We start from the raw sequence: 17,360 nt of genomic DNA, 5'->3' as shown, positions 1-17,360 counted from the left end.
CCACCTCCACACACCTGGTTTTGACAACAGTAATTACATTCCTGGGAATAGAGAGAAGGCAATTAATAGCCTTTTGTGGTTTTACTATTTTAATGCAGTCTTTTCATTTCTCAGTAACTCTATGGTAACATGCTGTGGGCTGTTAGACCTTGTTAAATTAAACAAAATACACGCTCTTTAAGAATGCTATTCTTTAGCTGCCAGCTATTCAAAACTGAATTGAAACTACCTGCATTGTAATAGGAGCTCTAAGATCTTTCTGACGTTGAAATCCAATCCCTCCTGATCTCTGCTTGTGCTGTCTTAGCCTAAAAGGCACTGGGTGCCCTTGATAAAGTTTCCTATTTTGTGATAGTGCTCCCAGATGTAATGAGACAGGACAATAGATAAAAAGGGGGATCAGCAGAAAATGACAACAAAAGGGAGATACAATGCAAGCTTCAGAGATAAGAGAAAAGTACTGATCTTATAAAGGACACCTAGGTGTATGGAAAGAAATTCCCCCACTCTTTAATTGTGAAAAAGCCTTATCATGAATTGGGTTTGGCACAGCTCCCTCAATGACGCCGGCTTGGGCTGAGCACTGTCAAAGTTTCTTACCATGTGCGGAAGGCGGATGTTGGCAAGACTTTGGATGAGAGCCTGGCTCAACCCTGAGAGCTCCAGGAACAGGGCTTCGTTTTGCTCCTCTATGATTTTGTTTTCCTCCTCAATGTTCTTCAGGTTCTTCTCCATGGTGGAGATCTGCAGAGGAAGGAGCATGGCAGGGTTACCAACCCTCACCAGTGGCACTCACCAACACCCGTCACCCCTGGGCTTGAATGCATGGCCAGGGACACAAACCTGGGACTGAAGTTTCACCATGGCTGCTTCCATCTCTGAGTTGGACTCGTTCAGCTCACTGATCTCCTTGTTCAGCTGCTTGATCTCCTCATCGTTCTCCAAAACTGCAGGAAAGGAAGGTCATGGGCAGTCAACAAATGCTCTTGGGAAGAGAAAAAGTGTTGGGCTTTCTGCTGAGCCCATCCTGCTGCACCGTCCTCACCTTGGCCTTTACAGCCTCGAAACAGGACATACCTCTCACCTGCATTTTTTCTTTCTATTTTTTAAATAATTAATATTTTTATTATCACAGTTCAATGGTACTTGAACAGGTCAATATGTAAATGCAAAAGCAAAGGACAGCAGAGCAGTTGAAGTCCAACACATCCCCACACCCAGCAAGGTTGATTGTTCTGAACAGTCAGGACATTCTCTCCGATCCTGAGTTTGGAATGATGCCATTTAAAAAACTAATGCATATCTTGATGAGAAATTATGAGGTCCATAAAATAAAGCAATATTTCTAGAGGAGTGCAGGTATTTATAGGTTCCAAACTATCAAGTTCAATGCTTGAACCTTGTCAAATACCACAGAAAGCTCAGTAATAGCACTGGAAATGCAAAGTGCCACCGCTAACAAAATTCCAGATCCAGAAATATCTCAGTACTAAAAGCCCTGAATAGGTGAAAATCGCTGAATGACTGCAAGGGATTTGTAAAAATGCCAGTGAATATATGAAAAAAAAATCTGAATTTCAGCTTACTGCTTTTGCCTTCTTTATTTTTGCCCCCTTAAAATGTGTGACTCAAGGAGTGAGACCATGCCACCACAAGCACACAGGAAACACAAGGAATGGGTCTTCAAAGTACACGATGCCCTTGAAATCTTTGCCCAGATTTCAGCTTAAACCTCCCCAGTCTAGAAAGAAAAAGATCTATGGGCTCAACACCCTGACACATCTGCAAGGCAAAGGAGGGAAAAATCTTACCATCACTAGTCTTGAACTTTGTGTTGAGAATTTCATCCCCTGAGAGTTTTCCTTTCTTCCCAGCAAAAGTAGCTCTTGGACACCCTGACAAACTGAAAAACAAGTAAAAATGGGTTTCATAAACTCTCAGTATTTATAGGTGCTTATGTTCCCAACATAAGAACATGTGCCATTTGGTGGAATTCAAGCTGTGAGACAGTTCTTCTAAAAGCTTTTTATGGTACACAGGAAATTGCTTTATGAATAATGCCTCAAAACACCCCATTTATAAAGTGAGAGAGATTTTCTTTAAGCAAAGATTGAAAACACATTGCTTCCTAAAAGAGGAGGTGTGCCAGGTGAGGAGGGTGAGATGAGTCTGGTTGTCGTGCGCACCAAGCTCCTATTTGTGGTGCTCAAATTCTGTTCCAGCATGCAAACAGAGATTTAGATTAGAGGTTAGGAAGAAATTCTTCCCTGTGAGGGTGGTAAAGCCAGAGCTGCCCAGAGAAGCTGTGGAAGATTGCTGGGAGCATCCAATGCCAGGTTGGACAGGGCTTGGAGCAACCTGGGATAGTGGAAGGTGTTGGAATGAGGAGTGGAAGGGGGCTGGAATGAGATGAGCTTTAAGGTCCCTTCCAACCCAAATCGTTCTGTGATTCTGTGAATATTCAAACAACCATACATTTCTCTGTTCAGTAAACTTCAACCTGACTGAACTCAGCGTCCAACGCACCAGTTCTTGAGCCTCACATGAAGAGCTGAATTCTGCTCAGGCAGCCTCTTGGGGCAGGTAGGTTTGTCCACAGCAAAATCATCACGCTCAACCTGACTTGAACCGCAGGAGTTACCTTCTGTGAGTGAGGAAGCTCCCGTTGGCGTGGCCAGAACCGTCACAGCCTGGGGTGGGGCAGGTTGGGCCTTCGTTCTTCAAGGACTTCCAGGAGAACGAGGAGCCGTTGAGCGATCCTTCCTTCTGCCTGCGGGCTGCCAGCGGGCACCCGGAGGCGCTCCGGTGAGACGCGTACTTGCCGCTGATGTGTCCCAGCCCGACGCAGCCCGGAACAGGACACCTGGGCAGGGGGACCACCCAGAGTTACAGCACGGCCATCAAGGGCAAGGAACAGAGGGAAGGAATAAAGGCGCAAGGAAATTATTGATGAGCAGGAATGAAGCCTGGGAAGAGAGCATTTGCATTTGGGTCTCGTCTGGAGTTTATAGGGGAGATACTTGGTTGATGGAAATAGCAGATGGGAAATTAAGAGCTACGACTGCTCCTTCAAAAGAGCCAAAGAGAATCAAGGAGAATTCTGCAGGAGGGAAGTCTGTGGAGGTCACGTCACATGTGGCAAAAGTAGGTCCCAGTGGTGTCAGAAAACAGGTATTTTGTGCCTCACTGGGGACAAAAATGGCAGGTTGAGCTGTCTCACATGGGATCCTGACCCCAAGGCTGGCACTCACACTGAACCATCAAACATGTACTGCTGGCTCTGCCCAGTGCCACTGCTGATGAACCCAGGCTCATCTTTTATCACCCTGCACCAGCACAGTCAACACAGCATAGGAGCACTGTCCGTGCCCTTGGGCACAGAGCCCTCCCCAGGAGGCAGTCCCTGAGCCAGGAGCTGTTCAGGCTGTGCACAAAGAGCTGCAGCCCTGTTCCTGCCAGGATGGAATGCGAGGGGTGTCTGAGCCTGCACCCTGTCCGACAGGACAAATCACTGGGCCACCACTCACTCTGCAGCACAGCATGGCCTCACTTGCCTCCTCCTCCTCCTCCTGGTTCACATCCTGCCTCTCTGGGGAGATCAACCCACGCTCTCAAGGGGATAAAGTGAGAATTATCATCAAGGCAGCACATGAGCCTTGCCCTTACTTCTGCCTCTTTATGGCCCATTGAAACACACAGGAGCTGTGAGGAGCCTTGTGGAAGCACCAACACAACTTGTGCTACTGCCAAGCATACGAGTGGCTCTCTAAAAGGCACCTCTTTGTCCCTCCTCACCTAATGGTATTCTCCCTAAACCCAGCCATCCTACAAGCCCAGTGTACGTATCAGGGTTTCTGCTGTGGTTTGCATTTGTTTTAAAAATGCTTGTCAATTGTAAATACAGTTAAAAGTTTATTACTCAAGGGAGGTTACTTAAAACTAGCGGAGGTGGAAGGAGGTGAGAAATGACAAAAATAGCCCCCATGTCCTTAGTTTGGAAGCAATTAAGGGGCTTTGAGGTTCTCCAGCAAAAGCATTCACGGAGCTGCTCCTGAAAATCACAAGCTGCGTTTCACCACAGAAATTATTGCCCTGATTGTTTACATTCTACACAAAAGGGAGATGACAGCAAAAGGGGGGGCCCTACACCCAGCCTTTTCCCAAGATAATTTGAAAAATGCTGATCTCGATTTTAATCAGCTGCAAATGCAGCACAATTCACTTATAATATCCCTGCCAGCAGGATCCTCAGTAAATTCATAACATCATTGCTTTTATATGATCACGAGCAAATTACTGAATCCTCAGGAGGAAAAGGAGAAGGGGGAGAGGGGGGAAGAGCAAGAGAGAAAGAGACAAACCCCAGCATTTTGTATGCAGCCATTACAGCCCAACCATTACATATTTTACACCGTTAATTTAACTTTTATTACATTTTCATTGTTAAAAAATAAACCAGAGCCTTATTGCGCAAAACAGCTGTCTTGGACATATTTTAATTTTTTTTTAACATTATTATTATTTAATGGCAGCACCAGTAGCGTTTGATCAATTAGACACCTGTGGATGCTTCCACTGTATGGGCTGGACTGAAGGTTGAGGTGATCTGTTCAATCACATCTGCAGCAAATTACTTGAAGGATGAACAGCACAAACAAAAGGGACTAAATGACTTTCTCCTCGGTGACGATGTGCAACACTCGGCTGGGTTCCAAGTGGAGCTCAGTGCAGACAGAGGAAGGATTTAGAGCCAAAGCTCCTTAACATAAACCCACACCAGGCACACCTTGCCGTGGGTGGTGGGACAAACACTGCCACAGGCTGGGGGGAGGCACCAGCCAGGGATTGTTGTGCCACGTTGTTTTGCACATCTCAGAGGAGCTTCTGCTCCTCCTGGGTGTACTGGAAGATGAGGGGTTGCTCTCTGGGCCATGGGATGTTAGGGAATGCCTCCTCCTGCTGTTGCTGCAGAGACCCTCACAGCCCATCTTACATTTCCTGCACCCATGTCCATGGTTCTGGGGGTGGATGGCACCAGCTTTCTAGGAGTCAGAAAATCCAGCCCCATTTGGAGCCTGGAGCCTAGAGAATCTATGGATGCCCCACGCCTGGAAGTGTCCAAGGCCAGACTGGATGGGTCTCTGAGAAATCTGATCTAGTGGGAGGTATCCCACCCCATGGCAGAGGGTTGGAATGAGGTGAGATTTAAGATCCCTTCCAACCCAAACAATTAAATGATTTCTTGCAACTTTATCTTCCCAGTGTTTGCATCTTTAGGGTGGTCTAGGAGAAACTCAGTCCCTGGTGAGGATGCTGGTGGGAACCCTCACTCTGCTGTGGGTGTCCTGCCAGCCCACCCCATGTGCCCCACAACAAAACAGCCACATAAAAACTCCTTTCTCCTTGCACTGGGAAGTGATTTCTGTGCAGAGAAACCACACTGGGGAAACTGCTTGGCACATTCCTGCCCTGTCCTGCCCTGAATGGGGAAGGCACAAATGAGCAAAACCACAGCTTCCCCAGCCCCACAGGGCACGTGTCCCTGGGGAAACCATGGAGAGGGGTGACCTCCCAACTGGGGGCTCCAACCATGGTGACAGCAAAGGTACAACAGGCAGCAGCTGCACATCACCAATTTGCTGCCTGCCCTTCCCTTCCCTATGTCACTGGTTAATGGCACAGCCTTGCAACACCACCAGCAATTCAGTGTATTTGAGCCAAAAGAGGCTTTTTTCCTGCAGATTCCCGAGTAGGTTGCTTAATTTTTAATAAACTCTGCAAACTCCTGCTAATTATCACACGGCTCATTTAACTGGGAGGCTTTGCTTCCTGTAGACTGAGGAGGAAGAACAGAGCAGATGGCTGAAATACCATCTTTTTCTGAAAGGTCCTTCCCCCCCAGCAGGCGCATCCCAGCTTCCCACGGCCCCCGCAGGGTTCTTCCACCCCCACTGGGTCCTGCTTTGGCTCAGCCTCTGCTCCAGGCCAAAACCTGGGCACATGGAGATATCCACCTCTGCTCCTCTGTGAGGGCAAGACCTGCCCTGGCAGTGAAATATTCAAAAAAAGATCAATTCGGAGACAGTCTGCTGAGCCAAAGGGGTTTGGATAGATATGCCAGCATTCGTGGGCAACCAGAAACCTTTGGAAGTGGTTAATAATCTTTTCCATGTTTCTTTTTACCCCCTTCCACCTGCACTTGCTGGATGAGTGTACAGGCTTCAGAAAGGCTGGAGATGCTCAGAGGTAACAAAAAAAAAAAAAAAAAAAAAAATTTAGGGTCCTGTGTCAGTGCTGCCTTTCATGTCCTGTAGCTGTGTAAGGAGATATAGATCCCAGACCCCACATGCTGAGCCTGTGATGCTCAGACTTGCTAAAAGTCAGGACAAATGGATTTCACAGCTCATGAAAACTCCTGAGGTGGACACAATTTCAAATCTCTATTCCCCACAGGAATAAACCCCCTGGGATGTTTTGAAAACTTCAGCCTGAGGCAGCAGAGAGAGTTTTTTTTTCAGTTCACTTCAAATATTCTGCTCTGGCAAAGACTCCACAAAACACAGTTTATTCAGGGTTACCAGATCCTGACCCAACTCGGTGCTGGGTAGGTTCTACTTCTGCTGTGCTCCTGGCAGTTAAGCCAGTCCATCAGCCCTTGCCTGCCCATTGCTTCCCAAAAACCTGCAATGTTTGACTTGACTGTGGGGCTTTACCCTCATTTACAACAAAACCACTGGTGTGGTTTTCTAGCAATTATATAAAGTACAGGTAGCAGAGAAACTGTGCCCTACCAACCTACCTTTCACATCTGCAAGAAAACTGCACCATTACCTCCCCACCACCCAATTTTTCCATCAAATATCAAAACTGCAACACCAAAACACAGCAAAGAGCTTTGGTGGAGGATGCTCAAAGCAGCACGAGCGAGGGGGGATGTGGGGTGGGTGCTGAGTGATCCCCCACATAAATCTGTGTGAGGCAAAGTGGATGGAGTGACAAGCTCTGCTCAGGAGTTATTTCCAGACTTACTTCATCAGCTCTGGGTCCTCTTTATCATCCTTTGTCGGGGTGATCTTGATCCCACTTTTCTTGGCACGAGGGCAGCCTGACAGACTGTGGTTAAAAAGAGAAGAAAGGCCTGTCTCACTGGCAGAATCTCTGCATTTGCTATTCCCCCGCTTCAGTCATCTTTCCCTTGAATTTGGCACAGTGTTTTTGATCTCTCTCGTTTTGCAGCTTCACATCACGAGGAGAAGTCAGAAGGAAAAAAAATAGTAAAAAATTGAGGGAGATGGACAGTAATTAATGGTGTCTAGATAAGAAGATATCTGCTAACAGCCTGCAATGTTTAATGGAATTGTTGAAACAGAAGGCTCAGATCTGTGCTATTAATGTTCTAAAGTGATAATAGAAGTCATAAATAGGTAGCAATATTAACAGGAACATTGCATCAGCTAAAATCTGACCCTTTGTCTTTTATTCTGTTGAAAGGAGCTTCTAATCAGATTCTGAAAACATCAGAAAAAAAAAAAAAGAAAGTCAGATTAAAGAGATGAAAATAGGCTTCAGTTGTCAGTAACATTAATGTTTTATTCAGAACTTTACAACTCTGCCCACTGCAGGGAAAAAAAAAAGAAAAAAAAAAGAAAAAAAAAGCAACACAGAAAGAGGCGACAGAGAAAATAATTTAAGGGAGATCTTACCTTCTATGTGATGCATAATTTCCTGTTATGTGACCAGAGCCATCACAACCAGGAGTAGGGCACCTGCAGAGGCAAGGGAGGCTCAGATTAGCCTGGGGGTGTGAGCAGGGGATCGACACTCTGTGACAGCTCTTCTCAAAGAGAAATCTGGGCACTGTCAGCACGAGCAGGTTTTTCCTTCCTGCCCCTTCCCCCTCTGTAAGGACAAGATCTGGTCTGTAATATCCGTGGTACTGAAGTCAATGCATCACTGCATGATGTGACATTGGAGAGGAACATCTGTGAGATGTTGGGAGCACAGTGAGGAGCTGCTCTCTGAGAGGACACAGGTCCCAGCCTGTGTCCCCACCCTCGTGAAGGAGGCAGTTCAGGAGCTAAAAATGAGCTAAAATGCCCCTCCAGGACAATGTTTGTCAACTTGAAGAAGGCATAGGGAGACAGCAAGGGCTGTCCACAGCCAGCAGGATGGACCCAAGCAGAGACCAGAATCCAGAAAAACAGCTGACAGCTCTGGACAGCAGGGCCACCATGGCCACCACCAACAGAAGGTTTTGGCTCAGGTCTGGGTGACTTGGGGACCCCCCAGTGAGGCCAAGTGGGCAGCCCATGGCAGGAGGGTCCGCAGAGAGCAAAACTGGCCAATGGTTCTGATGGAAAATGATGGAGAAACAGGAGGAAAAAGGTTAGGTTAGCCCTGGGTCCCCTCCTTCCATGACACCATGGGCAGGGGACAGGGAGTCAGCCTGTCAGGGGCTCGGGCTGGGGACCACCGGGTCACCACACACGGTGCCCCAGCAGCTTTTGGTGCAGGCTCTGCCCCTCGGTCCTCAGCCGCTGCCTCACAGTGAGCTTTGGCCCTGAGCTTCCAGGTGAGCACCCAGAGCTCTCCAGCAAAGGCTGGAGATCTCTGCTGTGACCACCCAGACCTGCACAAAGGCCGGCAGCGGCACGCAGAGCACGGCCCGAGGTAAGCACCGCATCAAGGGCCCAGAGCCACAACGGTGAGGGGATGTAAAGGAGCACCGCACAAAGGTCTGCTCCCAGTGCTGTAGGTGATGTGGTGGACATAAAAGTTGTCATGGGGACAAGGAAGAGAGGCGAGGAGTGTTTGCAGAGGATGTGCACGCCAGCCTGCCAATTAGCCGGGGCTTTTTGAGTCAAGTGATTAAGGCCGGGGGAGGGGGTGTGCAGAGGAAATCCACGGTGCTGCCGCAGGAGCAGGGGGAGATGCTCGCTGCGCCTTCTGAGCAAAGCTCAGGGCACGTCCAGGAGCCTGCAGAGCACCCATTCTCCTCGAGGGGAGGGTTTGTGGTGCCCCCACTTTCTCCAGCTCTGTTTTTAAAGCCACCGGTGCCTGGTTTGGGTGGCTGGTTGGTACCTGCAGCAGGGCAGGGGTTGGTGTCTCCAGGACGTGCCAATGAAATGATGGTGATGCACGGGCAGCCCCTGAGGTCAGGGCCCTTGGGAAAGGCAGGATGCTTTCCCTAAAGCTGGACAGGGCTCTGAGCAGCCTGATGTAGCTGAAGATGTCCCTGCTCACTGCAGGGGGTTTGGCCTTTAAGGTCCCTTCCAACCCAAACTATTCTGTGATTCTGCACTGCTGCTCTGCCCTCTGAGAGTCAGTGGAGCAATGGTTTCCACAGGTGACTTTAGTTTGGCAGCTTGGAAAACAGCTTTTTAAAAAAAGTCTTCTCTTTTGTTCAGAATATTCCAAAATTCTCTTTGCAGCAGCTCTGAGGGAGACTTTGGTGTTTACAGGTCACTGAATAATCTCCATTGGCAAAAAAAATTGGCACCTCACCTCGGGTAAGAGGGCAGGGACATGGCCTGGTCCTAGAGGGGTGACAGGGAGGCTCAGAGCCAGGAAAACAGAAGTGCACATGGGGCTGGTGCAGTAAGGGCAGGACACATCTAGCAGGACCTCAATGAGGGCGCAAATTCTTCAGCTTGTTTAGAAACCTTACAGGTTTGGGAAATGACTGCAATATTTCCCAACTCTACACTGTTGCAGTAGAAAGCAAAACTATTTCTCTGTTGTTCTAGCTTCAGGGTGGGAGGAAATTATGAAAACACTAACACCAAACTCTTTCTTCCTTTCAGGATTTTTAAAGAGGAGAGAGAAGTAATTTGATTTTTATTTTTAATTATCTGGAGACAAATCATACCAACAGAGACCTTTTATTGCATGTTCCAGCCTGGAGCTATTTTTTTTTTTTTTTTTTATATCACCAATATTAACCCCTGAAATAGAATTTATAATAGAAACACTGACATGGTCTTATCTGGAGTTCTGAAAAGCTATGACTGAGCAATCTATAATATCTCAAAATCCCTTCCTCTGCTCCCATCCTCACCAGGACACAGAAAAAAAAATGGTATTTGAGGAAATAATATTAACGAGCTTTTTTTTAGGCCAGAAGTCTCCTTTTTTTTTACAGTATTTTGATAAAAAGCACTGACATTGGATGCCAGAGGGGACACGGGATGCTGCACAGCGAGGCTGGACACAATGCTCGGTCTCAGGGATGAGCCTGTTTGCCTTTTGTCTGGCCCTTACTGGGAATGGCCACTGCTCCTGAGAGCTTTTAATATCTTTAACACTAATTGTCTGATCACTAGGCTGTTCTTTCAAACTGTTGGAGAAACACCAGTCCAGCAAAGCTCTTTGAAGAGGTCCTTTCAAAATGTGTATGGTCTGCAGTGCGTGATTAAGTGTGCTTAGCACTAATCACAGCAGTCCTTGCCATCCACCAGCAAATTCTATTAATGTCAGCTAATCCTGCCACTTTGTCCACCTCTGTGATAAGGAGCAGGTGGTTAACTAACACTTTTCCTGGCACCAGCCCCACACTGGTGGTGGGGCACAGAGAAGTCCAGGAGCCACCACAGAGAGATCTGGGACTTTTCCAATGGCCTTAGTGACCAGTGGGACTGCCACTGGCTCACCTATGGCTCCAGAAAGCCCTGACTGCACACAGGGAACAGCACTTTGGGGTTTTTTCATGATGACCCTGTGCAATGTAAAGCCTTTCATGAGGCTTTACTCTCAGTGGAGGCTCCTCACTTAGGTCAGTGTCTAAATGATCCAAAAACTGGATTCAGCAAGGCTGGGAACCCAGAGGAGACTCAGCCTACAGGGACAGACTGGGCTCATGAAAGAGATGATGAAAAAAAATTCTCAATGGACTTTACACCAGAGATGGAGATTGGGTGGAGAGGGTTGGGGTCTCCCCAGTGTTCCCAACTAAATAAAATTTCACCTTTATTTAGGGAAGGCAACCTAAGAGAGTGTTTGGGAAACCCACCTGTGAAGAATAAGCTCCTACTGAAAAGGAGGGGTTTGGAGAAGGCATCAGCAAAGCTGAATATGGGATTCAGAGGAAGATACCTGAATGAAAATGTTAAAACCAGGTTCCTCCCTTCAAAAACAGCAATGGGAATGGGGAAGTTTGGATTTCTGTGAGCCCTCGACCACCGGCTCAGGATCTGGCCTTACCAAGCATTTGCTCATTCCCTCTTTCATTCCCTCACAAATCATGGAAATGAAGAGGAACCTCTCTCACTACATCCCAAACAGCCCCTAAAAATAGCATAAAAATAGCACCCCAGGTTCTCCAAAAGAGTTGGCTTTGCTGTGTGCTGGCGGTGAGCTCCCAGCTGCGTCTCTACCCAAAAATAAATCCAGGCTTTGGATTATTTGAGATGGACAAAAATGTTAAATGAAAAGGGTTATGGCCCAAACTAAGCAACAAGAGCTTAGGAAAAGATGCCAATTGAAAAAGAAAATAACATGTCTACAATGCCCAGAGGAAACCTGCCAGGCATCCAGGTTATTTCCAATCATTGCAATCAGCCCCCTCCCCAAAATTATCCTTCCTCCACGCCATTGCATCTTCAATGCAGCACCTGGAAGCTGGACTCCACCACAGCTCCTCGCAGGCAGGTTTTGATCAGCTCTTTGAAAGGAGAAGGGAGGGGATGGAAAAGCAAAAGCAGAGCAAGAGGTGTGGGGGCAGGAAGGCAGAAGAGAGAAAAAAAGGGTGGAAATAAAGAAAAAAAAGGAGTTCCAAGTTGAGCGCAAACATACTTGAGGTCAGCAGAGTGGGCAGCCATGAGGTTTCTGAGGCTCTTGTCAGCAAGAGGACAACCAGAAAGGCTGAAAGAGAAGAGATGGAATATCTGGATAAGCAAAAAAAAAAAAAAAAAAAAAAAAAAAAGAAAAGGAAAAAGAAAAAGGGCAGGGGAATGGGGAGGGAGAGGGGCAACAGAAGGGGGGAGGAAACAGAACCAAACTATCGACATGGTCACAAACTATACCAAAAGAAAAAAAAAAGTTGTTTTTAAAGTTCAAACCACATAAAAAATGTCAACCCACCTGCGGTGAGAGGCATAGTTCCCCGTTATGTGTCCACTGCCATCACAGCCTGGGGTTGGGCAACTGGGCAACAACAACAACAAAGAGTATAAGTGTGGGAAAGGAATGGATTTCCCAAGACCCAGGGGTGGGCAGAGCCAGCAGAGCCCCCTCAGCGTCTGTCTGGGGCATCTCAGTCCAGCCCTGCTGCCAGACCCCTGACACCAGCCCCGTCCATCAGATCTTGGTGTGTGTTTCTATGTTTGCATGGATATAAACCAGCTGTTCCCCTTTCAGCTCCCCTTCCTCCCTTTTTACTTTTAAAAGATCATAAGGATCCTAAAAACACAATTAAAAAAAAAAATTGAGAAAAAATTCTGGCACAGGCAAAGAAAGTGTTTAAAACCCTTAGTTGATGGGAGGGTTTGGTGGCAGTGGGGGGCTGACACAGCCTGATGGGTGGCACGGCCTGACAGATGTGGCCACCCCTGGCTGCTGCTGCCAGGTTGGATCATTCCTTCCGTGCTGAAGCTCTGGCTGCAGGAATCATCTTGTTCAGATTTCAGATCTGAATAAGATGTTTCAGATTTCAGCTTTCTGAAATGATTTTTTTTTTTCCCCAGCCCTTACAGCTGTGAAGAAGGGACTGTTTGCTGCTGAAAGGGAATGACAGTAACCTCTGGCTGTGCCTGGGGGTGATGGGCAGATACAGGTGAGGGGCACCTGCCTGGAAGTGGCACAAGAACAAGACACAGAGCATCAGACACAGCGGGTGAGTCTGCTCTTGAGTTAACTACAGCTAATTCATTACAGCCCCTGGGCCAGAGAGGAGCAAGGATATTAAATGGAGAGGGAAGGCTCAGGGCTGCCCATGACACCATTTATTTATTCCAGAGCTGTTTCCATTTAGGAAATTTCTCTACCATCACAATAAAATTAAAGCACAGGAGGACTTCAGGGCTCTACCTCAGAAACTGCTGTTCACATCACTGGTGGGTTTTGAAAAACCCTTTAGAGCTTTGTGTAGGGCAGGTGATCTGAACTTTGCTCATTTAGGGAAGATGCTGCTGCTGCTCTGCCCCCACAGATCTCCTCCCTGCCTGGCTGCTCCGTCAGCCTCCTGCCTGCAGATAATGAGTGAGTTGGATGAGATCAGCAAAAGGGTGCCCACCAACTCCCTGTGTGATGTGTGGGAGGGTCAGATGCACAGGAAAGATGCCAGGAACAGCTGGGATGCCTGGGAGGGGAAATCTCCCCATCACAACCTCCAGGCTGATCCTGGCGTGCTGTTAGACCAGAGCCAGGTCCAAGCTGCCATGTCTGGCTCAAACCCTTAACATTAACCATTCCTGTGGGAATCAGTGTGGATGCAGAGCCATATTCCATCCAATAGGGCAGATCTGGGTCTGTGCTTCCCCCCACGTGATGGACAGACAGGTGTGAGCTGGGTCAAGGTCTCTCTCCAATGTAAAATGCAGCACAATAGCAAACTTGCTGCAGCCCGAGGTCACATTTTGTGTTCCTGCAGTATCACAGTGCTGGGACCCATTGCTCTAAGCCAACAAATTCTGTCTTCTCAATGAGACATCTTGTGTTCAACACCCTCTTCAAGAAGGTGCTGAGTTCCCTTGGGTGCTCTTGGCTCCACAACATCAGTAAGTGTCCCAAAACAGGGGGTTAGGACATTGGGTAAGTGCCGTCACCGTGCCAGAAACACTCTTGCAGGAAAATACCAGGGAAAACTGGCCCTGAAAGGAGTTTCCCAGAACCTTGTCCATGAATACAGAGCACGAAGCTCTCAGGTTCCCTTCACCACTGCAAAGTAATGCAGGAACATATTTTGCCTCATTGATTAGCAGTTGTAGGAGGATGAGTAAGATCAATCACAGTAGGAAAGGGAGTTACAGTTCTTATTTTTGAAATGTATTTACTAATCTTTTTTCCAACCATCCTGGCTAAGTACATATTAAAATATTTTGGAGGAAGAGAGAAGAAGACAGGACTTACGTGAGCAGCTCTTTCTTGATGTCCTTGGAGAGGAATTTCAGCTTGAAGTTGGTTAAAGTAACTTCACCTGGGTATTTTCTCTCTTCAAAGTTCTCCTCTGACACTTCTTGCTCATCAGCTTCCGAGGAGGCAAAAGAGTGAGCAGCAGGCTCTGACTGCAAGGAAAGGTCAGAGTTGTGGTGTGGTCATTGCTGCTGAGCTGTGGTGGGAAAGAATCCCAAGTTCATCACAGCTAAGGGTTACTGCAGCATTGCCAGCACTCCTGAGCCCCCTGCAAGCACCTCACAGCACCCAGCCCGGAGATCCAACAGCCTGTAATTTCCTGGGGTATTAGGAGAATCGTGCTAACCACGTCTGTAAAGGGATTTACACATGGCTTTCCCAAGGTCTTGAAGGAATGAAGACCAGTGCAACCCCCTCACACTCTTCCTCAGCAGCCTCCCCATGGGTGGAGAGGCAGGTGATGCTCTCAGAGCCAGGACCCCCACCCCAGCTGGGTGTCTGGATGGATTCCCCACCTGCAGGATTAATGTCAGTGCCAAGCAGGGCTGTAGCTGCTAATGGCAGATATAAATCATCCTCAAAAACACCACCAGGAGCAGCACTGCTGCAAGGGAGCTGACAGGATTTACAATGAAGAAAACACTGCAGACCCAGGACAAGTAAAATGGTGGGTTCTTCCTTTGCAAGGGCATCTCAACAGATCCAAGAGCAGTTGCTTCCTGCCTGGTTGATATCTGCTATCATTGAAAAAGTGCCAGAAATATTTCTTTCCTTGGCTCAACCAACAAACTGGGGGTTCTGGGGAAAACAGGACAACAGTACAGGCAAACATGGCATTCAGTGTCCCCTGAGTTGTTTTTCAAGCATCAAGAGGCACCGCTCACCTCCTCTGGCTCCTCTTCCCGCTGACGGTTTGGTTTAGTGTAGTCAATGGGCCCATCCCATTCATCCTGGCGGGATGTCTGGCTGGACTGGGGGGAGGTCATGGTGCTGCTCGTGGCACTGGTGCTGTTTTGGCGCTGGGACACGTCTGGGGACTTCATGCTGGGACTACTGCTGCAGCTGCTGCTGCTGGGGAAGGTGCTCTCCCGTTTGCGGTGTTTGTTCATACTCAAGTCCAGAGTTCCATTTTCATCAACCTCAATGTCCATGGACTGAAACATTGGAAACACAACCAATGTTAGCAGCTGCCAGAAAGTCCCCATGGGGATCTTGCCCCTGTTTGTCTTTTGCAGTGCAGTGGGCAGGTATTCATGTCCCAGCCTCTGCACAGTCACGTAGGAGGAACTGAATAAAAAGGGTTGCTCTTTCCTAAATATTTCAGGAACATGTCATGCAAATGCACCCCTCTACTACCAGCAGGGTGGCATTTTGACTCAGTTGATTGAATGCAGGCATTAGTGCCATTTAGGATGCCTCATGGCATCCAAAATATTTGCTCTAGGTTGGGAGTGCTCTGTGGGACTTTGGGAAACTTGTGTTCCTCTGAAAAACAGCTGGAGATCAGACTGGGCAAAACTGGGGTACTTCAAATGGCATCAGATACAGATCAGGGAACAACTGAAACCAGCTCTGAGAATCATGGAATTACAAAATTGTTTGGGTTGGAAAAAACCTCTGAAGACCATCAAATCCAAACATTCACCCAGCACTGCCAAGCCCACCACTAAACCATGTTCCCAAGTGCCACATCCACATGTCCTTTAAATCCCTCCAGGGATGGTGACTCCACCACTGCCCTGGACAGCTAGTTCCAGGGCTTGACCATCATAAATCATAAATATTTCCTAATATCCAGTCTCAGCCCAAGACTTGTCTTGGGATTGATGCTCATCTCACATGGGTAATTTGAACCACGAGGCATCTCCACATCACCCAAAAAGCCAAGATTCCCTCCTCCAAACCCAAAGTGGGGAGCCAAAAGGGTGATTTTGGATGAATGCCTGCATTGCCTCCATATTTAAAAAAAACAAAATGAAAGGAAGGACAAACCAAGGTGTCTCTCCCATCCTGAATTTTAAGTTTGGCCCCTGGGCAGTGGTTCCTGGCCACATTCACCCACCTTGCCAGGGGCCTCTTGCTGCTTGGTGCTGAGATTCTCGGGCATCTCCCAGCAGCGGGTGGAGAGGTTGAGGATGGCGGTGGCCGCCATGTGCGCAGCCTCAGCGTCGTGGGAGTAGTCGAAGCCTGTGGAGGAAGATGAAGTGCTCTTCACGTAACTGCTGGAGGGGCTGTGGCTGGGGGAAGAGGCCTTTGGAAAAGGTTTGGCTGGAACAAAAAGAGAAGGAACAACACAAGGCTAATGTATAAGCGGCACGAGCAGCAGGGGAAGGTTAAGTCAGTGTGACACGGTTAATGTATGCACAGTTCCTGGGATTATTCCCAATCCAGGCGCTGGTTTGTTGCCTGGGACGTGCAACAGGAGCAGTAGTGGCTGCAGCTTGTGCTTGGTGTGAAAGGTTAATTCATTAACTGACTCTGCCATAAATACCCAAAACACAAGTGCTTTTCTTCACTAGAGCTGCTCCTCAGTGGAAGCAGCTAAAGGAGAAAGCTTAGAGAAGCTTCCTGACTCTTTTTTTATTGTTCTCTCTCTGTTCATAACTTATCTGCAGGGCTGCCTTACAGTGAGATTTCTAGTAATATGTTTGAAAACTTTGAATTTATAAAATTACATTAATGGAAAAAGCATGGTCATAAAATATGAGCTTCCAAGGATGACACTGATGAAATATGGATTTTCTGACAGCTGACATATCATTTAAATATGCCAGAGTAACAGGATTTATTGCACAGCTGCACATAGCCACGCTGCTGCTCTGCTCCTGTATGTCACAGCAGCAGCAAAGCCAGCCTGGAGAGGCAATTTCTCTTCATAGCCTGTGAAATGAAAGTATTTCTCAGGGTGGATGCACAGTAAAACTTTCCCTAATAATAACTAATAATTCCCTAAGAAAAAAAACTTGAAGCTGATCCCATTTAGGGATGTGGCTCAGATTTAGGGGCCCTCAGTAGTTTCAGTGGGTGCAAACAGGAGATCATTGATTTAGAACACTCATAGGATTGTATTCTGAATCAATTATCAAAATCTAAAATATTAATTCATTCCACCATGCTCTTTCTGAGGGAAACCATCCCCACTTTAGTGGGAGGCTCACCCAGGGAAGACTCATAAGCTTTGGCCTGATCATGGCAAAACAAAGCCAACCTCAGTTGATGCAGCCACGGAGCAAAGTGATTTCATTATTCCCATTACAAACTCGTAATATAAGACACTATAAAGTACTAATCTT

At 47.5% G+C, this 17,360-nt stretch overlaps 1 protein-coding gene across 1 annotated transcript in view; it reads right to left on the bottom strand.

Moving 5' to 3' along the window:
- MYT1 (myelin transcription factor 1) overlaps window positions 1-17,360 on the bottom strand; it is a 35,010-nt gene that overhangs the window by 3,857 nt on the left and 13,793 nt on the right. Inside the window, exons 10-20 of the mRNA XM_053958414.1 lie at window positions 16,130-16,254; window positions 14,952-15,221; window positions 14,065-14,219; window positions 12,079-12,141; window positions 11,791-11,859; window positions 7,704-7,766; window positions 7,030-7,113; window positions 2,642-2,863; window positions 1,812-1,903; window positions 844-947; window positions 601-744 (exon numbers count right to left, since the gene is read on the bottom strand). Of these exons, the coding sequence (XP_053814389.1) occupies window positions 601-744; window positions 844-947; window positions 1,812-1,903; window positions 2,642-2,863; window positions 7,030-7,113; window positions 7,704-7,766; window positions 11,791-11,859; window positions 12,079-12,141; window positions 14,065-14,219; window positions 14,952-15,221; window positions 16,130-16,254 (1,391 nt within the window). The remainder of the gene's footprint in view (window positions 1-600; window positions 745-843; window positions 948-1,811; window positions 1,904-2,641; window positions 2,864-7,029; window positions 7,114-7,703; window positions 7,767-11,790; window positions 11,860-12,078; window positions 12,142-14,064; window positions 14,220-14,951; window positions 15,222-16,129; window positions 16,255-17,360) is intronic.

This window comes from Vidua chalybeata, chromosome 17 (assembly GCF_026979565.1).
Source record: "Vidua chalybeata isolate OUT-0048 chromosome 17, bVidCha1 merged haplotype, whole genome shotgun sequence".
Lineage (NCBI taxonomy): Eukaryota > Metazoa > Chordata > Aves > Passeriformes > Viduidae > Vidua > Vidua chalybeata.
The sequence above is the reverse complement of the archived record's forward strand: the minus strand, read 5'-3'. Positions and strand labels throughout refer to the sequence as shown.